Source organism: Hakea prostrata, chromosome 7 (genome assembly GCF_041222555.1).
Source record: "Hakea prostrata isolate BN-2017 chromosome 7, UWA_Hpros_2, whole genome shotgun sequence".
Lineage (NCBI taxonomy): Eukaryota > Viridiplantae > Streptophyta > Magnoliopsida > Proteales > Proteaceae > Hakea > Hakea prostrata.
Window position 1 is genome coordinate 6829783 of NC_142606.1, and position 26242 is coordinate 6856024.

Consider the following 26242-nt stretch of genomic DNA (forward strand, 5'->3'; position numbering starts at 1 on the left):
GATCGAACCTTGTGTTTTCATATGCAGCTATCATTTCTATTTTTTTTTCTGTTGTGTGTCTGTATTTTCCTGGTCTATGAATAAAGTTCTTTAATTTCTTACAAAAAAAAAAAGATAAATTATTTGATTAGAGATAAGTTTCCCTTCTCCTGAATTTTCTAATGCAAATACTAAAGTAATATTACAACCCAAAATATATCAAGAACCTGGAATGAAGTGGTATAATGATATTTTCCAATACACATATGCTTAGCATCCTAATTCAACATCTGCATATTCCTATGAAGAATTGAAATATGAATGCAATTTAAACCCAATCTCAATCATGGCAATATGAGATAATTGGGTATTCCTACCCAACCTACTAATTAACACAAATTAATTAAAGATTATGCTAACTCACACAATTCAGCAAATATCTAGATTGCATTAACTTTCCAGTTAACAAAATCATAACAATCGTTCATGAAAGATCATTCAAGAACCGAAATTAATCAATATAACATACTGAATTCATTGACAATAAATTGTATTGAAATAAAACTAAAGAACACATGATAGTTACATCTTAAAATTCAAGTTTAGGCACTACTATTATCTCAACACAACACAAGTTTAGCCTATAGCAAAAATCAAATACAAAGAGATAGATATAATTATAATTAAGCTAGACAATAAGAAGATAGAGTTATAATATGGAAAAGACACTAAGAACTTCAATGCTTCCACAATAACTTTGACCTTCTTCTCCAACATATAGTCTTTTCCAGCAACTCTTCCACGAATTCAGCTCCAGCCCTCTTTCTTCTCCTCTTTTCCTCCTCTCCTTTGCCTTTCACGTTCTTGCCTCCTTTGTACCCTTATTTTTCCCCAAAAGTGCTAGGTTAAAAGTGGCTTGTAGGATTAGAACATTTTCTTTTGATATCAATGGTTGAGATCTTTCATGGAATGACAAGAAGAAAATCCATTAAGTTAACCCTTTTTGGTCATTTCTACTTAAATTGGATCTAAGAATATTTCTGCTCCGTATTGTTGCAGCAAACTCTACAACAAAGTTAGATGACATGCAGATTCTTCTTCTATTATAAATCTTCACCTATATTTTTCAAGAGAAAGAGTAGTAATCAAATTCATCCATTAATCTGAAGGGAAATTCATGTAAGAGTGACAATAATGACCTATACAAGATGCAACATGTTAAGACTCAATAAGACAACATCTAATGAATACTAACACTAAAACAAAGATAAAATACTCTCTAAATCAAGACATCTCAAGTATAAAGTTGTCAATCTTAACTCTATTTCATAAAGTTATCAATAAATTATTTGATTAGAGACAATGTCAAAATTATAAAATCAAATCTAAACATATATTCTCTTGATCTAGATGAAGTGAGGCATTTGGTGATTCAATTTTGCCAATGTGATGTTGTCACCCCCTATAAGATTATAATGAATGCTTATGGGTTCCTTATCCACATTTTGCTTTCAAATTCATATTCATATTCCTAGACTTGCAATGTCAGAGGGCTAATTACTTGAAAAAAATTGTTAGTAGTCTTCCAATCCAAAAAAATTTGAGCCATTTTGGATCTGCCAACTGAATTTATTTCTCTTCTTCTGCTAAATGTCCTCTTAGCTAGGTTACATGACCATTTATGTGTATGAAGAGATAAAAATAAGAAAAAGACTAAAATATAAAATGAAAGGTTCCACCGAGATTTGAACTCGGGTTACTGGATTCAGAGTCCAATGTCCTCACCACTAGACCATGGAACCGCGTTATTTCATTTTCTTAAGTTTTCTTAATTTCTAGTGTAAGAACAAATACAAATAAATCCAACTTAAAAGGAGGACGACGAGCGTTAGTTTTATGCACTTCGAACCCACCTCATTTGACTTGGCCGTAGAAAAATACAGAGTAGTTAAGAACAATTATGTTAGATGGTGATTGGTGGGTGGGTTTTGACAGTTGAATCGAAATTCCATATAAGGTAGAGTTTGTTAAACAAAGAACGGCTTAATTGAGAGTTTGGAAGGAAAGACAACCAAAGAACCACCACCAAACTCTCAATTAAGCAATAAGAGAAAGCTTTTACAATCGTGACAAGATTGAAGGGAAGCTTCACACCAAAAATTGGAACTTAACAACACTGAAAATTCATTCACATTTAGAAGAGAATTGCTATCGCATGTGGGCATCATCAAAAGTAACCAGTCCCTAATTTGTCCCTGGGATCCACCTTATACCACTTATAGGTTGCATTTGTTTGTTGGAATTAAGGTAGGTTGGGAAATTTTTTTTAACTCTTAAAAGTATCGGTTATGGGTAAGAAAAGTTAAAGAGAAGCTTCTTTAAATTAAATAAATTTGTCTGATAAAGCAAAAAACTAACTTTCTCATCCCATGTTTTTTCAAAACCCCACAAAATATGTGAAATTTTACAAAAACAAAAAATAAAAACCACAATTAACTCTTTTACATAAAATCTCTTCCTTTCTTTTAATTCTCTCTTAACCCACTACACATAGGGTTCACATATATTTTTTTTCACATCCCACCTTTGCAAACAAAGATCTTAAAGGGTACATCAATTAAATCAAATAATTAACTGCAACAACCAAAGGAATTTTATTCAATCCATTTCCTTGTGTCCATTTCCTTGTCAGAAATGAATTATTTATTTCCTTGTAGATGTTTGACATGTGTTCCAACATCAAATCCAATAGTTGAAATCTATTTATAAGTTACATCAATCTTTTAAGTGATGTGACTTGTAAATGAATCTCAACCTTTTGATGCAATGTTGAAACACATGTCACATATCTACAAGTAATTGGATGATTAGAAATAGACAGGAATATCCACCAATAAAAAGTTGCTTAGTTGGTAATGACTAACGCCTCATGATGAAAATGTCAAATTCAATATTCCATTTAGTATATATTTAGTATTTACCACCCTCTAGTATACAGTTTTCAATCCCCAAAAAAAAAAAAAAAAAAAAAAAAAATAAATCAGATTTTGGAATGCAAAACGATTAATTCACTAACAAATATATTCCTGCTTTTATCTTACAGTTCTTAGTTTTACAGGAGTAAAATAAATCCAGGAAAAATGCAAAATCTAATAGCAAAGACAACAAATGATGGCAAAAGGTACACTCAATATTTATTACTACCTATCTGTTGAATATATTAGGTGACTAGGGCAAAACTCCAATGGCAATTCAACTGCACATGCCTTCAGGAGGAATCAATTGCAGAAATTTAAGCTTCCTTATCCGTTCTTCTCCATTGCAGAAATTTAGGTACTCTTTAAGGCAGAAGTAAACAAAAGTACTGGCTCACACCATTTTAGTTTGGATTTGCCGATGGATATGTACAAGGAACTCAACGTATGACAGCCCGCTTGGTGTCTTATCTTCTACCAAGTATGAAAAGAACAGCATCCCTGCAATGACAAATATGAGTAATGAAATCAGAATCTCTAAATTTCCCAGCATATATGTACCATGCTATAAGTGATGTTGGACAGTCTTAACTAACAGACTTAAAAATTGAGAGAACCACCACCGTAAGTTTTAATGATCACCCAAATTACTTGGTAAAGAATTTGTGAAGTGCATATGCAAATGCATCTATCAGAGGAAGATGATCAGTGAATTCAAGTTTGTTCCAGGGTTGATATTAAATGCATACAAGATCCATAGCCCTTAAATACTGAAATTTTTTCACTATGGTACACTACTCAAAATCCACATGATCTCTGCTGTGTGTGGATGCAGAGCACCCAAAACAGATTTGGTCACACAACCAAGCTACGTGAATTCATTAAGCTTCTGTTTTTCCCTCCCAACAATTTAAATTAGAGTATTTTTATTTCTTAGGAGTTAGAAAGAAAGTCATTGTCAATATCATTGTGAGCCTGAGTTTGAATTAAAACACTACGCTGTTGAACAGTTGAACTGACCTGAAGGGTCTCCTTTCTTGCACAATCTTAGGCTGTGAAAAAAAAAAAGAAACAAAGAATTGAGGCCCAGAAAATTGAATAGCATGTAATATGAAATTTAAAATAAGATGGACGGAGATATCATACCGTAGGTAAGAACATCTTTGACGCCTTATCTCATTAACTACTTCATTTACTTTCTTTGATAATGGATTGTCATATTGCTGCAGCACAAACTGATGAAGCCAGAGAGATTTTAGTACGTTTTCCCAAACAAGTTGCACTAATCACACTCCCGCACAAACCCACACAAAAACAAACACATGCAGAGACACAGATGCATATCAAGTTTGCCTGGCCAGGCAGCTAAAAGAGGTTCAACAATGCAGATAAATCAGGTTTGCCTCACTAAAAAAGAATGAAATTTTTTTTTCTACATTCAAATTTGAATTTATCTTGTCCTCTACAAACTGATAACCAAAAGGACCATCTGATGGCCACAACACCCATAGTTTTTGGTATTTAATTGGGAATAAATCAAAGTTCAACAGGGAAAGGCAGAGGTTTTTAAGGAAAAAATCATCTTATTAGAACACTGTACACAAAAATATCAAGAAATGAAGCAACTTTTCATGCTGCTGAGAAGTTCCGAATTCCATGAAAAAAGTTATTTGTAGGAATAAGGTTTAGTTGAGATGGTACATTGGCCATGCAAGGAACCTAAATATAACCTACAGTTGCTACGACAAGCTGATACTGCACCTTTTGGATTATGAAAGTCCAAAGTTTTTCTAATATGAAGCTGTGGATTTTTAAGGGTCGAGTAACAGGAAATTTTTGTCCAGTGGAAGCTCATGAGACAGATCATCCAAGAATACATGAAAGCCCACAAAATTTTCCATGTTCACCTCTATTAGCAACGTCACCTCATGCACACCTTGTGTGGTGCTTTGTTCTGCAGTACTAGTCATTACATTCATGATGGTGTGGCAATTTTTTACTGCGTTACTTCCAAATTTGGACATCATTTCATGACTTCAGCCAAAACACGCTTATTCCAACAGAAGTATAGATAATTTCAATACGTTTGGTAAAAACCAGGTAAAATTACAATAATTTTCTATAAAATCACTAAAATACTTGATCCAGATCCAAATAGTACCTTTTTTTTTGGTAAAACCACATTTCATTCAACTGAAACAAAAGGAGATATATCCAAATAGTACCTTGATTCCTTGATGACACGTGGGTATATGTTTAGGAACAAAAAGATATTACACAGAAAGGATGACTTGGGACAAACATGAGGAAGAACTAATTGTCAATAGGGAAAGGGAAGTACAGCATAATGAGAATAAAGTTGCGACTGTGAAAAGGAACTGGGAATATGATCAACCAGACATCGATTATCCAACAGATGGGTCATTTGCACCAACATGAAAAGACAAGTAATACATTGTCAATATGGAAAGGGAAGTACAGCCTAATGAGAATAAAGTTGCGTCTGTGAAAAGGAACTGGGAATATGATCAACCAGACATCGATTATCCAACATATGGGTCATTTGCACCAACATGAAAAGACAAAGTAATACAATACAACACACACATATCGATAGAGCCAATAAATAAATAGAAAGAGTGCTAGCTCTACCTGGGAAGGTATTTCATCGACAGATGAAATTTCAAATATTTGCCGCAGGATATCTGAATTCACTGAGTTCCCAATATAAATTAAACAATCTTCACCATTCTCAAGGAGAAATATTCCATCATCAGTTATATTCTCACTGATAAGTGGCTTTGAAGGGGGTATGAGAGATCCATCAGCCTCCTGTTATTTCATAGGAAAAGATTTGATTGGTTACAAAGAACACAAAATTAGAGCAAACAAAATTTAGAAATGCTTCATACCTTGGAAATAAGGTCATGGATAGGAATCAGCCTAGGACAAACAAAAGGAACTGCTAAAGGAGTCGAAATAAAGGAAACCCGACTGGTCCAATATGAACGTTCATCTAATCGTCCATCAGTTCGCAATCCTATGCTTTTTACCAATGCTGAACATAGACAAGAAAGACAAAAATAAGTATCTCATATTCTTTTTAGCACATGCTGAATGCACTAGGCAATCCCAGACTTCTAACCAATACTGGAAACAGGCAAGGAAAAAATATCTCATCTTTTTATACACGCTGTATTCACCAAGCAATATATTTTTCAACAATTGTCCATATCAATGGCACATTTACTACTGGAATTATAAGCCCCCCCCCCCTCCCAAAAAAAATGAAGAAAAGAGAGAAAATTATAACCGTAAGAACCAATGCATCAAATGATGGACATGAGTGAAAACACATAGATATCATTCCAGAGTTTTTATCTGATACAGATAACCAGTTCTCAAGCATCCAGATCATCCCACTATTGGGCTCAAAATGGATCTCAAAATTGGTCCTGCAGCTAAATTGACTAAATACTGGGGTGGGCTTAATCGATCCAGTATGAATGTATGATCACTCTGGAGGTCCCAACAATAGCTCAGCACTCCCAGTATCGTAACCTAGGAGACCCAAGCTGTTGCACAAGATTGATATACAAGCTGGCAACACCTAGGCAAGAAAAGCATCCAAGCACCCGCGAAGCAACCAAGGTCCCTAAGTAAACGAAAGCACCTGCACAGCTATGATTTGTATCATTCTGTGCACAACCCACATAGCCATCTCAGCATAACTGTTACCTAGATAATCATTTTCATTCTAAAGCTTAGACATAGGGAAATACTTTGCAACTATAGTCCCCCCCCCCTCTCAGACTTTTCTCTATCCTATATGAGATGCACATGCCACTAGAACCCTTTTATGTGCAAGGTTTTATATATACATGAGACCAAATTTAGGAGTTAAAGAAAGGTTTTTGTTTATAAATAGGTTTGTTATGTGAACACTGAATAGCCCAATAGTCCCAGTTTCCAAATGACATGACTTGGGTCTAGAAGAGCCTGACATACACCAGCAGTTAGAACTTGGATGGTGCTCCAGAAGATTAAAGAACCCCCCCCCCCCCTTTTTCAACATGTTAACCCCCACTCCATTGTCAATAGATACCTGCAGCTGAAAGAAAAGAACATACTGGTTACCTAATGCACAAGGTTCCCGCCTCTGCAAGGTATGGGGAGGATCACATTTAACCTACACTTCATGGAGAGACTGTTTCCTGCCTCAAACCACTAGGTTGTGATGGAGTAAGCTTGTCATTGCACCAGGGCCCTCCCTCTGTACCTTTACCTGAATGCTATTGAAAATAAAATAGATATTCCAAGCTTCTGAGATCCCATTTTTCCCTCAGTTTTGTAATACGATTTGTTCTCATTGTTTTCTTGGTTTCCTCATATGATATGTTCCCATTTTTCTCTCGCTTTCCTCACATGATTTCTTGTTTATTGGAGGGTTTTCTATTTGATCCTGCCTAGGGTTGGACACTTGGACCTATGTTGGTTCATCACATTAGAAAATATATGGGACTTTACTCATCATGGACTTCAATGGACAGGTCATCCATGCTTACAAAGAATTGTTAAGTCAAAACCTACGATATATCTGCTGGACAACAATGCCTCAGATGTCTGGAGACAGTCCTGATGGACTTCCATGACTCGCTTGCTTCTTCTGTCATGATAGAGACTAAGGTTTTGGGGTCCTGCATCCACAGACTTCTGTCCTACGAACATTTGATGTTTTGCTGTAGTGATGTTTGACTAGACTAAAATGTATTAAATGGAACACATGAAATATAACCAATTGAGTGGGAACTCTAAGCATATATGATGTTAACAGGCTTCAACAGTTCTTGGACAAAGAAGAAGTCTTATTGAAGATCCAATTACTACTAATATTTCTTATCTTTTTAAGAAATCCCATAGTTATCGCTTGAGATGAAGGCATCGAAACAGCGTCTCAGCCTCTCAGGATAAACTGCCTCGGTAAGGCAGGCTAAGGCCGCATAGGAAATTGGCCACCTGGAGACTGCATTTGTGGTAGCCTTCAGCACCAGGTTTTCCCTTCTGAGAAAACCCACAATAGACTCCACTACAAGTTTAACAGCTAGTGTGTTTAAATAACCTTGGTCTGTTTCATCCAGGCACAAAATTAAAGGACAGGGATTGAGAGGTGCATGGCTTGCATCTGCCATTTGGAAAGCGGTCCTTGACAGTGGAATCTTGCCCTACGTGGCTAGAGTAGCGAATGTAGGATTGGTGAATCCAAACTACTCTAAAATGACTGTGTCTCTTATTATCTCCATCCACTTATTTCAGCAATTTGTTAATCCATCATCACCTTAATAGTCTGATACGCACTGCAAGAATGCATAAGAAAGTGGAGACCCAAACCTCAATCTTACAACCTACGCAAGTGTCTCAGAGGAGCTTTGAGGGATGTCATCTGTTCACTTGTCTCAAGACACAAGTTGCGAGCTACCACTCAGACATTCTACAGATTAGCAGATTCTCAAAAGAAGGTGAGTTGATCTTGCTGACAACAGCAAGATAGCCTACCATGGTCCATGATGGAGGAGTTTGGGGTTTTTAATTACTTCATCAGGCACTGGCATCTCGCAATCACCTGATGCAGGTCCGCCACCAAATTAGCCAATTCCCCTAATCAATTTAGGGTTGGTACGGTGTCCTGCCTTTGTTCAGAAAGTTTATGCAGTCTTAGGCCTATTCTATGGGCTCATAAGTTTAGTGTTCAGCCCAGGCACGAAAATAGGCATTTATTTTGTTCAAATTAAGTCAGGTATATCAAGTGCAACGTGCCTAAATTAAATAGACCTTATTAGGCCTTGATATACCTTCATTAGATAATCCTTATCAAGGGCCATTAACAATAAGAGAGTTAGTTTTACAACATGGCAAATGACTAAGGATGTACAAGATCTACAAAGGTATACATTGGCTAGAAATGAAGCTAAAAAATTGTGGGAAAAGCAAGGGAGAAAAAGTATGAAAAGTAATATAAGCGAGGCATGAAGGAAGGGGGGAAAACCACTTATAAGATAGCTAAAATAAGGGACTGAAAGAGTAGATATCTAAACTATGTTAGATGTAATAAAAGTGATGGTAAAGTACTAGCAATAGTACATGATGAGGACATCAAGAAGAGATGGAAAATCTATTTTTCTAGTCTACTAAAAGAACATACTGGTATCTGTGATTTGGACAATTTCACCATTTGCCATGGCACCAATTTTCAAACATATATATGAAAAATCTCGATATCCGAAGTACAAGAAGATCTAAGGAGGATGAACGTAGGCAATGCAAGGTCCCAATCAAATCCCAATTTTAGTATGGAAAAACTTAGGAACCTATGGGCTAGCTTGGCTGACCATGAGCACAAGGAAAATGCCAAATGAACTAAGGAGAAGCACCATGGTTCCAATTTACAAAAATAAAGGAGATATTTAAAACTGTAGTTAACTATAAAGGCATCAAACTAATAAGCAAACTATGAATATGGGAGAGAGTAACTAAAACCTGTTAGTGACAAGTAACGAAGAATCAATTTGGCTTTATGCCTGGAAGATCTACAATGGAAGTTGTTTACCTTATTAGGAGACATACGAAAAAGTATAGAGTGTAGGAAAGATCTTCATAAGGTCTTTTTGACCTAGAAAAAACTTATGATAGAGCCCCTAGAGAATTAATTTGGCAAGTATTAGAGAAAATAAGTGTTGCAAGTAAAAATGTGGACATAGTTAAAGATATGTATAATGGTTAAGTCACAAGTGTAAGGACAGTGAAGGGACAAGGAAGTGAATTCCCAACTACAATTGAGTTACGTCAAGAATTAGCTCTAAGCCCATATTATTTACACTTATAATTGATGAATTAACTAAAGACAAAATGAGGTCCCTTGGTGTATGCTTTTTGCTGATGATGTTGTTTTGATAGATGAGACACATGCAGGGATTAATAACAAGTTAGTATCATAGAGAAAAACTTTGAAATTAAAGGGCTTTAAACTAAGTAGAACGAAAACAAAATATCTAGTGTGCAACTTTGGTCGTGATTGGGCAAATGATGAGGTGGTGAAACTTGATGAGAAGGAGATCCCACAAAGCGTTTATTTTAGGTATATTGGCTCAATCATAAATAAAGAAGGTGATATCGAAGATGATGTTTCCCAAATAATCAAAATAGAGTGGATGAAGAGTAAAAGTGCGTTTGGGGTCTAGTGTGATCGACATATTCCTTCAAAGCTCAAAAGGAAATTCTATAGGATCGTCCGTTTTTCAGCTGGCTTCAAAGTGCTAGTTGTAGCACGCTAGTGCGCGAACTCTTCTGTGGCGCTGTTAAGCCCATGAGCCTTGTCTTCCCTCCAACGACTAGCTTCCCTTTCTTGTTCCAGTCCGAGAACGGCCCTACCACTCGACTGAAAGGAGAGGACTTCCACTTCCTGGCCCCTCACTCAATCTTGGATGCCGATCAGTGGCCTATTTACCAAATCATGACCAAATATGATGCATGGTGTAAAGTGTTGGGCTATTAGGAAGCAGCATATAAATAAGCTAGCAAAAATGAGTATGATAGATGCATGAGTGGCAAAATTAGGAAGGAAAAGATAAGGAATGATCATATTAGAGCTAATCTGAAGTAGATTTGATAAACAATAAGTTACAAGAAAGTCATTTTAGGTGGCATGGCCATGCTCAACGTAAGGCCCGTAAATGCATTTGTACAAAGAGGCAGTGTAATCCAGATTGAAGCAATTAGAACTAGGGGCAAACCTAAGATAACCTTAAGAGAAATGGTGCGAAAGGACATGCATAGCTTATGCCATTTATCTACTATGGCCTCAAAAAGAGCTGATTGGAAGGCAATAATCCATGTAGCTGACCCCATTTAGTTGGTACAAGGCTTTTTTTGTTGCAAGGGCTTGATACAGTAAACAGTCTTTATTAGGTCAGTAGGTTAGTAATAAGAGTCCAATTTAAATTCAATTGGTTTCTGCTTAAATCGAAAAGTCAGTTCAAGGCCTATGCATGTAAAGGATTTAGATTCGAGATTAATAAAAATTCAGATTTCAGATTACAGTCTCCTCAGTGGTAAGGCACCTCCATGTGATCAAATAAGCAACCTAGGGTTTTATACTTGAAGGATTCTCCTTCATCGGTGCTTGCAACCTACCTTCACTACTCCATCACCATCTCAGAGCATTGCAAGACTTATGTAACATATAAGTAAGAAGTCAGCACTGATTCCATTCACCTTCCATAGTTTAAATTCTGTTTTTGCAAGCCCTACCGCCATTCAACTTTTCTTCCTCTCCATAAACCCTGGAATGCATAACCCTTAATTTCCCCTTCAGAATTCAACCCTATTACAGTCCTATTATCTCTTCACCTTCCTTACCACTCAAACCCATTTGCTTTGTTGTCATTATTTCTGTCTTATCCTACTCTGTTTTGTTACTTTGCAGAAAATTATTATTTTAAGCCGTATCTTGATTCACAAGCAGATTTAGTATGCAGTAACAACTTCAGGAGAATTCCACCTGGAAAGATATCTCAAGAAGAATCAAAATGAGAAGCCGACGAATCAAAATACAATCAGACAAGTCGTTGCCTACCAGATCATGGAAGACACACCCAGAAACAATGATGCCAAATTATGTGCATAAAATAATCAAGCACTTCTAACTGAAATATATGATACTATTCTACATTTAGCAGATCCAGTTACTTTATCTTTGCTAACTGCAGCAAGCCAAAAGCATCAAACTTTCTGTCTTCAGAATGAAAGTGTGTTCTTTTCCAGAACTCAATATAGAGAAGAACATACCAAGGGTGTAAAGTGGCAAAAGCTTAAGCGCCTCAGGAAGAATCAGTTGTCCAGATGATGATACCGTAGCGCAATGCTTACGATATGAATGCAGAATGTTTATACAGGAGTTTGTAATCTGTTCTCGGATTTGTGAAAGCGGACTGGTAGGTATTTCACCGGCAGCTACATAAAATGAAAATGATCAATATCCTCAACAAGGAGAAAAGGTAAAGAGTAACATTTTGTGCTAAATATTTCTCAATGTGCAACACGGTGCAAGTGAGAAACATGTTTCCACTTTCAATGCATGGAATAGACATTAGGAAAGAGAGGAGAAAGAAAGGAGAATAGCCAGAAAAAACAGTTGTGAATAGACATAAGATGTGATCAATTACCATGCTTCAAGAAACATGCAAACTGAGTATCCAGATCAGCAGACCGAAACAGACTACTGAGCACACTTGTGCATTGAAGTGATAAAGTAGTCACTCGGATTCTTCTTTGGCCATACACAGTTGTGTAGAGAAGGGCACACTAGAAAATACAACGCAGAGTACAAAAACAAGTTCAATAAAGGATTTCCTTGACAGGTTTGTAAAAAAGGATCACTACAGGCAATATAAATATGAATACTTGTTTTCTACCTGAAAAGAACACTCAGATCCCTCCTGGAATTTATCATCATGTTTTAGGGTGACCATAATAGTTTTGTCACAGTCAATCTGCACAAACAACAGCATTTTTGAGATATAAAAACTAATTCCCACCATATAATGTCAGAGATAACTTTAACAATAGTGTTGGATAACAAGGCACTACATTTAAATCCAATAAATAAAAGAGAACCCAGAATAAACATGATTGAATAAATGAAAGCAGAGAAATTGTCCAGATCAAATTCCTACAGCAGAAGGTATGCTGGGCAAACTGTTTCAAATGTAGAAAAATACCACAAGTAGCATAGAAGCTTAAGACCAATGTTCTGAGAGATGGTTCAGCCCTTCAGCCTAAATAAGTTAATCCACAGCTCGACTCAACCAACAATTCTCCCAATTCCACAGCATCAACTTCATAGATCTTTCTTCACCAATAAATATATGTTAAGGCCATGATTGATGGTGATCTTCCTAGATTGACACTGAGAGAGAGGGTGAATCAATGCCTAAAATTTTCCCACAGTTTTCCTGCAGACTACTTAAACTCATCCTTGGGGTTCCCCTGACCAACTAGAACTGCTGAAAAAAGATCTGTCCAGAGCTGGAACAGAAAATGCTGCCTAGACCTGAAGCTTGCACTACCTACAATTAACAGTCACAGGACTCAACTATCTTAACACCCTCACCAGTTAACACCACCAGCCAACGCATTTCATTATACTGCCTACATTTCAACCAGTGATTAAACTGCTCTCAACGTCAGAGATGTCTCATTATCCACAAAGTTTGACCCTACTTTTACATGACACTTTTGCATTAGGTAGAGCACAGAACAAGCTCTCCAACAAATTTAACATTGCTTCAGTCTGATATATATTGAATGAATTAGGTTCTGGTCAAACCTTATTTGGAGTGATGAATGTTGTCAAAATTGCAATAAACGAAATAGCTTTTAGATATCAAAACAAATGAGTATTTTATTGCACTTTTGGCATTTTAGCAATACAACAACTCAACCTTACACCAACCAGATGGGTTCGGCTTCATGGACAACGGCCTTCTAATCAGCTATAATCGAGGCCATACTAGATACAAGAACTAAGCCATGCATGTATTCTCTAATCGCTTTACCTAAGGTTATTTAAATCCACCGACAGCTTTTTTAGTTCCTTTAATCTAGATTAAATCATTCATCCATACTGGAGCATTTAAAGGCCTCTATTGAAAATGGTTGTACTACCTCAAACAACTTTCTTGTAGTTTATCATCCAATGGATCTACTCCCAAACCAGCTTTAATATGATCATTTCTTACTTTATCCTACCTAGTTTTGCCAGGCATCCTTCTCAACATCATCATTTTTGAAATAATGTGTTTATCTATATGATGCTTCTTAACTACCCATCTTTCTGCACCATAAATTTGATTTTTAGCAATGTTTTACCATATTAAGATTTAGAGGATCTTTATATTTGAGTAGATTATTGAAAATTTCAGCTACCACCAACAATCAAATGCTCGCTCTTGAGCTGGGGGCAGACTTTTTATCCTTTTGGGATTTCATTTTTGACCATCTTTATTGGATTCAAAATGAGGGGGTATTTGCTTGTTTATACATACTGCTAAGTAAATGAAACAAAATATATACTTACATGACAAATAGGTGGCAGAACCTGATTCAAAACCAATTAAGGCGCCACACTACACCCCCCCCCCGGAAATCTGCTTAGAAGACTAGGCTACGGCTTGACAATTATGTGAGCTAACAATCTCACTAAGAACTGCTACCACCATATTGACAGCACCAAATCACCATACCGCCCAAGTGATATGAATGGTCTGAAATGCCCTTGAAACACTTCCAAGTGCACTAAGAGCCTTCCAACACCTCACAGGCATACACAAGCATAAAAAATCACAATGTTGCCAACAATGATTGTATTACATGCTCAACAAAATACCAAAGCATACTCAAGCCATACACTCACACTAGTCCTGCCTTGATGTCTCAACCAGGTCAAGACACTAAGATATTGAGTTCAGGGCCAAAATTTCGGCGAAACAAGGTACACCATTCTACAATGTCCCATTTTGGCGTACAGCCTAATTGAGGCCAATAAACACAATGGCAGTTTAATTTTTGACTAAACCCAACACAAAGGGGTGTTCTCGATTTGCATATGCTTGGCACTATGAAGACGAAACTAGATCATGTATTTTCACAAATGTAAACATGGAAAAGAACAAACAGTGAGAAGAAGTCAAATCTCAGTTACAACTTAACAATTACAAATTAAAATTTACAAATACAACCACCCCTTAAAAATCTTGAAATTTCACCAAAATACCAAAACTTTGTCAAAATTCAGTGAAATGACTAAATTCCATTTGACACCTGTTTTGTCTCGGAAGGCTCAAACTGAAATTCGAGCCTAAAAATTTCGCAAAAGTTAGTACATTGGCTGCAACAGCTTTGGTTGGACCAAGATTTAAGACCATGACCATAAATCCCCTAGCCTGACCTTACCGGGCCAAGCCACATGGTCCAAATTTAAGGCAAAAAGATTCAGACCCTAACTTGCTTTCAAGGCCAAACTCTTAAGCTCAAACCTTGCTCAGGCTTAGGATGGGCTAGGGCAGATTCTGGCCATCAGGGCTAAACATACACCATCTCAAAACTGCAATATTGCATCTGTTGAACATAATTTGTTGGGAGACAGTTCCAGCACAATTGGCATGAGGTGAATCAACTGACTTATTTCAGACGAACTACTTTTACCAATTAGAGTTTCCTATCTTTGTAAGCCTGTAAAGAAATTAAGCTGACCAGTGTATGTACCAATTATTAATTCTAGTAGTTTATTAGTAAAATTGATATTTACCAAAAAAAAAAATTTGGGGGAGGGGAGGTGTTTGGGGGGGGGGGGAGTTGTGGTGTGAGTAGCCCAATAGTCTAATCGGAAGAAGAAATACAGATAGCAACAAAACTAAAGATAACAAGAACAGATTTCTGAATAAGAGAGGAAAGGCCGATAAAAATACTTCTACACTAACAACAATGTAGACCGAGGTTTAAGATTTTTTCAAAACTGAACCATTTTGGGTTTTGATCAAAACTCTGCATATTTCAGCTAGTAACCTAGTATTTCAGCGGTCAAATGATTCAAATGGCTACATTTTGGCTCAAAACCTAAAGGAAACACTAATTAAGCATTTATAGACATCGGAAATCCTTTTTGCATAACTTTCCCTACCCCCGCCGCCGCCGCCGCCCCACCCCTAAAATATACTACTTGACAATTTGCACTCAAGGTTTATAGGTTACCTTGCTGGAAAACTTAAAAAATAGAGCTTATTTTACACATAATAGAGTACTAGAATACATTGGCTCAGATAAAAACAAACAAAGTACACACTGAAAATTAAAAAAATGCAATTTAATATTACACAATCTAACAGTGTTTAAAAATAAACATACACGTCCAACTGTTACAAGTTATTAAGTACAAGTGTGTGCTTCAAGGTTTAAGCACACCTTGAAACCATTTCTCCAAATCTATGTCAGTAATACTACATAGTTCCAGGAAAACTTGACACAAACACAATTGGGTGGAAAGGGTAGGCTTCTAACTTTGAAAACTAGAATCTTACTCAAATATGGCAAATTGTAACCATAGATGCCTTGTAGCAGGCCTAACATAATGTCCCACTAAGAAATGTTGATGGTTTGGCCGCCAATACCAAATCTCGGGGGTTTTTTTTTGGAGCTCCCTCCTCTCACAGGAGAAATCACCATAGACTTGTTCAAATTTTAATCCATTTCATTCAAAATAGGGCTTCTTTATGCACTAGCTTGTACTAAAATCCAGCCGAAGACAAAATCTCAGTCAAAACACTGCATTTCTACACCTTTAATGTGCATCTTGCGTACAAAACCCTCATCTCCAGTTGCACTACTTAAAAGAACCAAACATGAGTAGCAGTCAACGTAGGGAAACCAGGTTTCAGAACTCAACACTTTATTAAACTGAGTAATCAATACGCACAATGCTAAACTAAACCAATGTCATAATTTCCGAATCATATACCTACAGCTTTGGAACATCTAATCTGCTTTTGGGGACAAATATTCTTATGCTATGGAACAGTATCTGAGAAAATTCATCAAAGACAATACAAACCCCAGGAAGATCCACATCAGTAGGAATCCGTTTGCAGTAGTTTCCAGCATATTCTTGAACTTGGAGACCCTACAAAAGAATGAGGGAAAAAGGGACATTAACCTTGAGTTATCATACAATAGCACTGCAGGATCACAAAAGAGTAGTCAAGGCACAGAATGGTAACAGTTTGATGACACTGTAAGATTACAAGAGACTGAAAATTTTAAAGACGCTATAAGATCATACGAAACCTACCTGACTACATCTTACACGCATCACTGCCTCAAAACCTTGAGGCCTTGTGACGTTCCATCTAAGATCATTGTAAAGCTTTGCCGAATCAGAAGTGGCTGAAAATGGGTAGTAATAATATATCTGAAACAGGAAAACATTTGGAACTTATTAGCCAGAAAAAGATAATTGGCTAACAAAAATGGTTAAAGACGTTGACAACTTTCCACCAAAAAGTTTAATGACAGATTTTGAAACACCAAAACAAACCAATGAATAATTAGACATTGTTATTAAAAATATATATATATTTCAAAATGGTGAAACTTCTTTGAGAACAATAACGGTAGTTCAATGCCAAGAATAGCATCAACAATATACAAATTATTACTGTCAAAACTCCAGGTCCATACCTCTAACACAAGATCCTAAAAGCTTGTTTCACGTGTTAGAACCTAGAAGAAATCAAATGAGGACGCTGGACTGATTTTCAGAGATTGACATGAATATTGGAGCTTCCCTTTGCATCAAAATCTTCATTTAGGTAGAGGTTTCAGGATTGAATATCAAAATAATCATTTTCAGAGATGAAGCAAAGAAAGAAAATGAAAAAGCTACACGATACAGGAAAAAAGTAGCTAAAGTAAAAGGGAATTAGAGAAGAAAGGCTGCAGGATTTGGGTACAAACAAGTCATAATCTGGAGTTAGTCCATTTTCCTTTTTCCAGTCAAGCAAGGTTTTTTTGAAAAGGTAACACAAAAACTTCTAACCCCCAACTTTGACATTACTAAAACATGTTAGAAATTAATTAGGGTCACTAGGTCATTCAACAGCCTTTCCAGTGCATATCAGCTCATTTGATTTGGATGTGATCCATGTGTCTTCATGGTTAAATAATGGGCAAGGTATGGGTCTGTGACAGAATTAGAGTTCAATTCTTCTCCCTTTAAACTTCAGCCCACATCTTAATAACTGAAGTAGGGGGAGTTACATTTTTATTTTTAATTTTTTTGGGAGGGGGTGCATGTATATTATATAGCATGTTAAACTGGAAGACATCCAGGGCTATGATCACTAAGAAAATTTTAGAGAGAATACTGACTTAACTTGGGGAAGATTTACATTCCCCCCCCCCTCATGAGTTCATGCTCTTTGCTATCTTGACTTTTTCTGTTTAGCATATTTAAACTCCGAGTTCAGCAATTGTTACATATTATATTACAATTATAGAATGTGTTCATTACTATTTACTATGCTGAAATCGAACAAAAAACAGCAGTTTCCACATTATACAAGATTCAGTAGTCAAAAAGTGGGAGTTCCCCAAATCCTTTGCAGACAGATTTCATTTGACTTCATGAACCATTAGCACAAGGTACTACAAAGCATAAAAGAGCAGTTATTGGATACAGACATGCATTACCATTGGTAGTATTAACAGTAACATGTAAAGAAAGCTCATTTGAGAGAACCAAGATTCAGTTTGATACATAGGAATCAGAACTACATCAATATATTCAATTACTGGATATTATTGAAATAAAAAAGGGCAAGGAAAGTACCTGTCCTCCAGTAGTTTTTGGGACAACAGATATGGAAGCAATATCTATGTAACTCTGGGTGGTAATGAAGACATCGACACAAACCTGGACAAGTTTGACACATGAAATAGTTTCCTCTAAAATTTTTGTCAAAACCTCACATACTATTGCAAAGAAGAAGAAAAAAGAAAGACACCAGGAGCCAATCTTTTTAATCGTGCAGATAAAAAATAAGTGAAATCTCAATTGAAATATAAATAAGCATCTAAAACAGAATCTCACTTGATACTCAGCAAATTCTATAGCCATTGTCTTCAGAGTCTTGTCTGCCGGTTGAAGCAATTTATGGGCCTCCTGAAATTCAATGATGTGGCAATTAAGAATGCAGGAAATACCGAAATAGTTTGTTTGCACAAGCAGGGTTTATAAATCAGCAACAATACTTTGAACTTCTAGGCATATTCCCCCCCCCCTCAAAAAAAAAATTCCGGACTATGGGATTTTGATGGTGTTATAATGAAGGATCAAAGAAAAACAATTCAATTATCATACACCAGAATGAAGGATCAAATCCAGTAATGAAGAAGAAAAAAAAATCGAATCATAAATTTGTGCGCCCAACACATATTGTGAAAGAAAAGCATTTGAAAATCCCAATCCACCCACCAACCCCACATTCTTTTCAAATTTTTAACAAGAAACGTATTGTATTCAGACTCTGGAAAGTTAAGTACATAACAAGGACATTATGCAGCTAAGAACACTGAAGTGAGTCATCTAATCCAACTCCAGAATAAGGTTAGGTAATTCCCACTTCCCAGGCTGCCACTGATCATTGTCAATGCCTAATGTAGTTTTTAATTCCAGAAAGCCTACCCACTCAGCAATTGACTTGGCAATTGACTTAAGTGCAGAAGCAAGTCAACATTTGATAGATTGCACTAAGGCATGCAGAAGCAAGTCAACATTTGATAGATTGCACTAAGGCCAGGAATAAGGAACTCATATGTTTCTGTCTTCTTAAAGATCAACAAATAGTGCTTTTATCAACTAAAGAGCAAAATGGCCAAGAGATCCCAGAAGCCAGAGTGGAATAGAGAGGCTCCATTAGTTACAATTTTTTTAACAGTAGTAGTAATAATATCCCTTGAAACCTATGAAAATACATTAGCAAGCAAAGGCTCTAATAGTAGGACCAAGACTGTGCCTTGGAGATAAACATATCCATAGAAATGTCACTTTAACAGTTATCAACGAGTTAGACAACTATGCATTGTGTATACACAGAAATTCAACACTAAGTTAAGCCCTAGCCAGGAACTGCTCACTTGTCAATTGACCTGGTAAACTAAACAATCAACCAGTTTGCATATGGATGTAAACTTTTAAGCAAAACTTTCTACAATGCCGGTTCCTTTGTATATATCTACAAGTATGTGGTAGTGAATGCTTGTATTATCTCATAAAGTGCACATCCAGTGCATGAGGCTCCTGCCATCGTGGGGTCTAGCAAGGGTTATAACTAACACAGCCTTGCCTTCGCAGAGCTGTTTTCAGACTTCAACCAGTGGGTACTTGGTCATAATGATGCAGCCTTACCATTCCACCAAGGCCTGCCCTGTATTTCTATATTTCATCCATAAGAAAAAAAAGCACATAAAATGTGTCTTGACTAGGTAAAATATAAGATCATTTAGAAGAAGAAATCATGTGACAAATTAATATGGGTGCGTCAGAATGTAACCAGACATCTGTGCCCTTTATAACTTGACACTAGAGTCTAGACCCAGAATCTCAGTACCATAAGCTCCTCCAATAAGGAAACAATCTAAAATGAATCCATACATGAAATTCAATCTGAGACCTAGTTTTTCCAGGCAAGCTGATGGAGTGGATTGAAAGAATTAGTGCCGAACATATTTCCATTCACAGCAGATGGAACTCATCTCTATGATGTAACCTGGGCTGGATCCCCTAAAATTGGGTCCAAAAACCAGACCCAAAGAAGGCTCTTCAAGCTGGCCAATTACCCCAGGGGTATTTTGGTCAATTTCCCCTGGCCTTTTAGGGCAGAATATGGGTCTAGTTTTACTCCCCTCGATCCCAAGGTCAGGGATCTAATTTTATATTTTTATTTTGGTTAGTCAATTTTGAGTTGGTTGTAATAAGCTTTATCAGTGGTAGGGTTCACTAACCAAAGGGATCTTATCTTCTAGAGTTGTTTCCTATTTGGGAGTTAATTATTTGAGTCCTTGTTTAGTAAAGTCTTCTATTTACTTGGATTTTATATCTTAAAGGTAGTTGGATCCCCCATCAGTTAAGGAATCCTAACTTGAGTTAGTAGGTTTTTGAAGGCTATAAATAGCCTAGAGTCGATGTGAACAGTTGGCTTGATTTGATGAATAAAAATTGATTGAAGAATCGACTGAGTCGTGGGATCCCTAGGGGTGACCTGCGGTTGGGTATTTGCTTTCTGCACTTTTGGGTTCTCCATCTTCTTCTCCATGCATTCACGCACAGTTCCAGCAAGCCTTACAGTTCACAAGTACAGAAGTTCCCTACCCCTTCCCCCATCTCCCTTGGGCCATCAGACCCATACGGCCATACCCCAGCCCCTCCCCAGACCTCGCTGCTGCACCTGTACAGCAGCACTCATAAGCCCCTAAGACTTCCACTGTACCTCCCATACCTTCCCACAACCCCATTAGTTCCTCCCCCACCTTAAGCCCTACGGTTTCCCCCTCTTCCCCTTGAAGAATTCTGTACTTTTCTTCTCTAAGCGATTCTGCAGAACTTTATCTTTCATAAACCTTAAGTTCTGGAAATCAAATCCTAACCACATCCTAATACACAGTTTTAGAGCCTCAAGAGAGCCACCAAACCTTAAACATTCTTCCCCTTTTGCTGGAAATCCAGGGAAACCCAACTACCCTAGCTTCATAACTCTACCTCTAATCACCACTACTGCAACTCCTCTCTGTCTGTGCTCATTGTGTATCCTGGATCGCATGTACTATATTTAATTTCCTTTTTTCCATGAAACGCAAAATATTTAGGTGCAAGAATTGAGGGGTGGAGATTTGTAAGCATCCAAACCAGTTGGGAAGGAGTTGCACGGGTGGGGTCAAGGAAAAGAGAGTTGCGGAAGGGTGGAGCTACAGGTGAAGAAGTTATAGAGGAGACAGCGATGAAGTGGGGAGGGAACAGAAAATTTCAATATAGGTTCTTACTTAGACGAGATTTAGAAAGACAAACATAGGAGAGAATGGAAACAAAACATCATTACAACCTATAGTTGTAACCACCTACTTCAAAACAGGTTAACCCTATACATGTGTCTGTATGAGATGGACCTAACAAGCTAGACTTACTAAAATCATAGTAGTTGTGGCGTTGACACATCCCAGGCAGAGGTGATAAAAACAAAGGTTACACCTTGAAAACTATGACCGAAATCTATGTCTAGATTACTTACAGAATAGGAAAACCAAACTGACTTAACCAAATCAAATAATTGCAGGTCCATGTCGGCCGTAATCATCTAAGAATTAAGAGTATGGATCAGAGTTGAACAAATATCCAGTCAATTGAGAGGCCTACAAGTCCCTCTATTCTCAAACCATTAATATACTTATGCAGGCACACTAGTCCAATTGAACCTCATTAACTTGTTTCAAGCCATTATCCGGATGTAGGGTTGGTCCATTTTGGGTAATATTATCCCAATATTAGAGCCTAGCTTCCATAAGACGTAGCAGTTAATTACAAAACAAGTTGTTTAATTATGAAAACATTAGAACCCTCGACCTTGTAAGGAATCTCCTTGTCCATGCAAGGAAGTTGCACAAGACCAGAACACAACTCATTAATGGTCATTGCTTTGATATCCTCAACATGATTCAGAATATACTCATAATTGTGGAATGCACGCAAATTACATGATTAATGCAAATACCAATTGTTTTGATTGAATGCTGTGTATTTTGGGCCTAAATCATGTGTTGGATAGGTGATAGAAAGAAAAGAATGATTCAAAAACGTCTATTCACGGTTGACTAAACACTCCTTCACATTTCAAGGAAAAACACTTGCTGTTTGGAGCATAAAAATGCCCAATACTCTAAACAGCAAAACAGACCTACAAATTAACAGTAAGCTAGTAATACAAAAATGTTGACTAATCTCTTATATATTATAATTGTTAGGTTCCCTGACCTACACTGCACATCCAGACATGCTCCAGATGCCAAATCCCACAACCATATACATCCTAAGAATTGAAAAAGGAAGATTAAGAATAGGATACCAATACCTTCTCCCCAGCAGAGATGTTAGTCCTTCCTTCAGCTTCCCTACCGAAAAGAGCTCCAATGCCAACTGAGGGCAGTACTGTTTGAAATAATGCACAGTTATCAGATAGTTCAGACACTTGAATCAATCAAAAATATCTTTCAAAATGGTGCACAAAAATACAAAGGAAATAACTTGAAAACACACATAGATCAAGCAGAAGTGTCGTTGTCATGGTGAAGTTTTTACCCGTTTAAAATTTTTCATTCTCTACCTATTTTTATTGGATTCAAATGGGATAAAGGTATAATTGACAAGTATGACATTTGACTTAAATAATGTGTTTCAACTTCCTGTTCTGGTTTGAAACCATTTCCAAGACATACACTATCAAACTTGGGTTGAAGACAGAAGTACCATTTTGAGTACTCTTTATGCCTTCTTTTTAGGTGGGTGGGGTGGGGGGAAGAATGAGTTTATTGGAAAAAAGTTTTGTCCCACGAAAACAATGTTTAAAATTGGCCTAGTTTCAACCAAGATATGCTCAAAACCTGGCATATCTCAGTTCTGGGAATGGCTAAAACCACCCCCAAAACCAAGATTTAGAAATTTGTTAAGAGACCCAATGTCTTCCACTACATTTGCCATCACTGCCACCATTACGACCTCCCCCAGAACTATCAACAGACACCAGATCCGGGAGAGAGTTGTATCTATCTTGGCCTCTGAAGGTTTTTCCAGCAGTGGTGGCCGGTGTGTACTGTGTACAAGTAATGCACAGAGTGATAGGCACTACAAGAAGAGAGTGTATTGAAGCTGCCCACCATGCAGCAAGAATCAATGCCCTTCTTATGCATGCTTAAGTCTATCCAATCTAGAAGCAGTATGAAGGAATTCTAACAAATCCAGTCGCAAAATGAAAAATAAACTTTTATTAGAGATGGACCTTCATCTCCCTCAAGATGCTGGATTTTACTGATTTGACTCTTCAGTCTTTATTTTATATGTTTTTAATGGAAAGAATTACATATTACATGACCCAATGACAATAGAAACAGTAAGTCACTGAGCACTACACTCACTGAGTTGAAGGCCAAGCAGAGTTTCATAAACTGATAAGAACCTGAATCCAGTAACTAAACTTATTTCCCATTTAGATTCCTTACACTTGAATAGGAATCTGAGATTCCATTGAAGGGCATAAATACCACTTGGTAAGATTGCAGAAGTTTCCATTTTCATGTTTAAAATTTAAATTAAAAGCACTTCCAATCATTTCTCTTTAGTCTTTTACTAGACACCAAACGGACCAGTTTGCTGAAACTGAATTGGCACACAACAGCAAAATTGGATTGCTCATTGGCATAGATCAAAATTCGGTTGAAGCTTGCAAAATTTCCCTATTTTGGGAACCTCAAAACGAAAAACTAGGGGACCAAAAAAAATCCCAAGTTTTGATTGAAACCGTCAAAATTCCGTCGAAACCTAGTTCAACCTAGGTGGACCAGCTAGTTCATGAGGAGAAAAAATTTCCAAATTTCGTGGGAAACATGGAAAATTTCGTGGAAACCTAAAAAATTTCATGGAAACCTGGGAAATTTTGTGAGAACTTGTGAAATTGGGAAATTTCGTGGAAACTTGAGACTTTTTCTTGCAAGTTTCATAACTTTCACAAATTTTTAATTTTTTTGTCTTTCATGTTTTTCCCCAAATACCCCCTCCATCAGGACTTCCCTATCCAAATTGTGTATTCCCTCAAACTAGTTATCTTAGGCATGTTGATGACCAGACTTATAAAGTTGCGGTTGTCAATTACCTTGACAACCATAGGCATAAATTGTCATGGGATGTCTATGTTCCTTGGTTGGAGGAGATGATGTTATAGGTATAGTACTACTCAACTCACAGGATGGATCTATCAAGGCACTCCTCTTGGCATTGAGTTGTACTTTCATTTTATTGTTAGTTATTTGTATTTGATGTTTTGAAGTTAGAAATTATATATTAAATGTTATGTACTTAAGTAGTTAAGCTTATAGTGTACTTCTTGGACACTCTACATTGATGTTATGTACATTGAATGACATATCTATATTGATTTTTTTTAGCAAAATGCATATATCAATGTGTTCTGTATACTCTAATTAGCTTAAATGCAGAGTCTCACCCTAAAATACTCCCTGAAACTTGTCAAAACTTGCACGAAAAAAGTCCTAAGTTTCTTCAAAATTCCTCAGTTTCCCACCTAGGTTTCCCATTTTCACCCAGTCGAAACTTGAGTTTCACTCCAATTTTTTCATGCTCATTGCTCTATGCACATAAATCAGAAGAGAATTACTGGTTAATTCCCTGTCATCAATACTCTACAGATACCAGAAGTAAGCAGAATACTGAACATGCCCTTTTCTCCCCTTTTCTTGGTTCCAGCAAGTAAACAACAATATAATCTTCATTATGCAACAGAGAGATAAGGAATGGGGCTTGCCTGACTGAAATACAAGAAGTTTCCCTCCAGTTGTCTTCATTGCCAGAAAAGCAGCCTGAAATGAAAAGGACAAAAAGTGGTATTGGCAAGTATGCTGCAGACCCATGCAACAAATGGAAAAACTAGTGTGTTTTGTAGTCAACTGAAAGCCCTCAGAGACACAGCTACTTCGCCTTCCAGTAAATCAAACAGCCACAAATCGCAGGCATTGCACATGCTTTAATGAACAAAATTAATTCAAAAGATGGATACATCAACAGGAACCCACCTAAAACTGGAATTCACCGTTATCACACTAAGAATAAACTTGCTACATCATATTTAGAAGAGAATGTTCTTTGACAGTAAACGCTAACAAGGGTGGGGGAAAAAGAAGGGGGGAGGGGAGGGGAGAAGAGGGACCATAAACAGTAAATGCTGGAGAAAGATCCAAAAGAAAAATCAACATAATTTATACCTTGATTGCTGCACCAAATGCTGAATCAGCAACTTTGTTACTTTGAAACATCGTTGGAATATTCTCCAGCAATTGCGACAGATGTTGACGGCACTAAACAAAGATATAAATTAAACCAAAGGATTGATCTTGAAAGAAAATGCTGCCTGAAACATTTTCCAAATAAATTAACACTACATATCAACAACTCAAAATTCTGACCTCAGAAAGTTGAACAATGACATCAGTTTGTAGAGGAGTGTAGACATCTTGGACATCAGGAACAATGAGCATCAAAGGCTGCAAATGAAACAATTGAAACGCTGAGAAACTTCCCCATCCACTTTTAACTTGGTTATAACTTTTCTTTTACCCTTTAAGATAAATAAACCCTTAATTGTTAGTGAGAGTCATAATCTCGTATACACACAACAACCCATATAATAAGTTATTAATAATCAACAGCACAGGAACTCATTAGTAAAAAGTAAATGCCACCCAACTAAGCATAGTTACAGCCACTCAAATGCAAGAGGAAGCTCCAACTGGAGAACTAGAATATCATCAGTGTCTTAGTTCTCAATCCCTACTCAAAGAAAGCAGAAGTGCACCAGAAATCCTTCAAATGCCAAACTTGTTCACCTGTTTAAACAGTGAACAAT

The 26242-nt window shown here is 36.9% G+C and overlaps 1 protein-coding gene and 1 non-coding gene across 5 annotated transcripts in view; both read right to left on the reverse strand.

Annotated features, from left to right (window-relative positions):
• Positions 1-1709: 1709 nt before the first annotated feature.
• On the reverse strand, positions 1710-1781 carry TRNAQ-CUG (transfer RNA glutamine (anticodon CUG)). The gene has a single exon. It is a non-coding gene; the product is annotated as a tRNA-Gln (tRNA).
• Positions 1782-2990: 1209 nt separating this feature from the next.
• LOC149009318 (protein transport protein SEC24 C-like) overlaps positions 2991-26242 on the reverse strand; it is a 38505-nt gene continuing 15253 nt past the window's right edge. For all 4 annotated transcript variants that reach the window (XM_089161372.1, XM_089161371.1, XM_089161370.1 and 1 more), the window contains 16 exons: positions 25803-25880; positions 25602-25694; positions 25145-25199; positions 22682-22758; positions 18652-18723; positions 18391-18474; positions 16852-16971; positions 16615-16683; positions 12422-12499; positions 12173-12311; positions 11796-11960; positions 5867-6012; positions 5607-5786; positions 4101-4189; positions 3975-4006; positions 2991-3455 (listed from right to left, as the gene is read on the reverse strand). In XM_089161372.1, coding sequence (XP_089017498.1) covers positions 3349-3455; positions 3975-4006; positions 4101-4189; positions 5607-5786; positions 5867-6012; positions 11796-11960; positions 12173-12311; positions 12422-12499; positions 16615-16683; positions 16852-16971; positions 18391-18474; positions 18652-18723; positions 22682-22758; positions 25145-25199; positions 25602-25694; positions 25803-25880 — 1584 coding nt within the window. In that variant the 3' untranslated portion in view covers positions 2991-3348. The remainder of the gene's footprint in view (positions 3456-3974; positions 4007-4100; positions 4190-5606; positions 5787-5866; positions 6013-11795; positions 11961-12172; positions 12312-12421; positions 12500-16614; positions 16684-16851; positions 16972-18390; positions 18475-18651; positions 18724-22681; positions 22759-25144; positions 25200-25601; positions 25695-25802; positions 25881-26242) is intronic.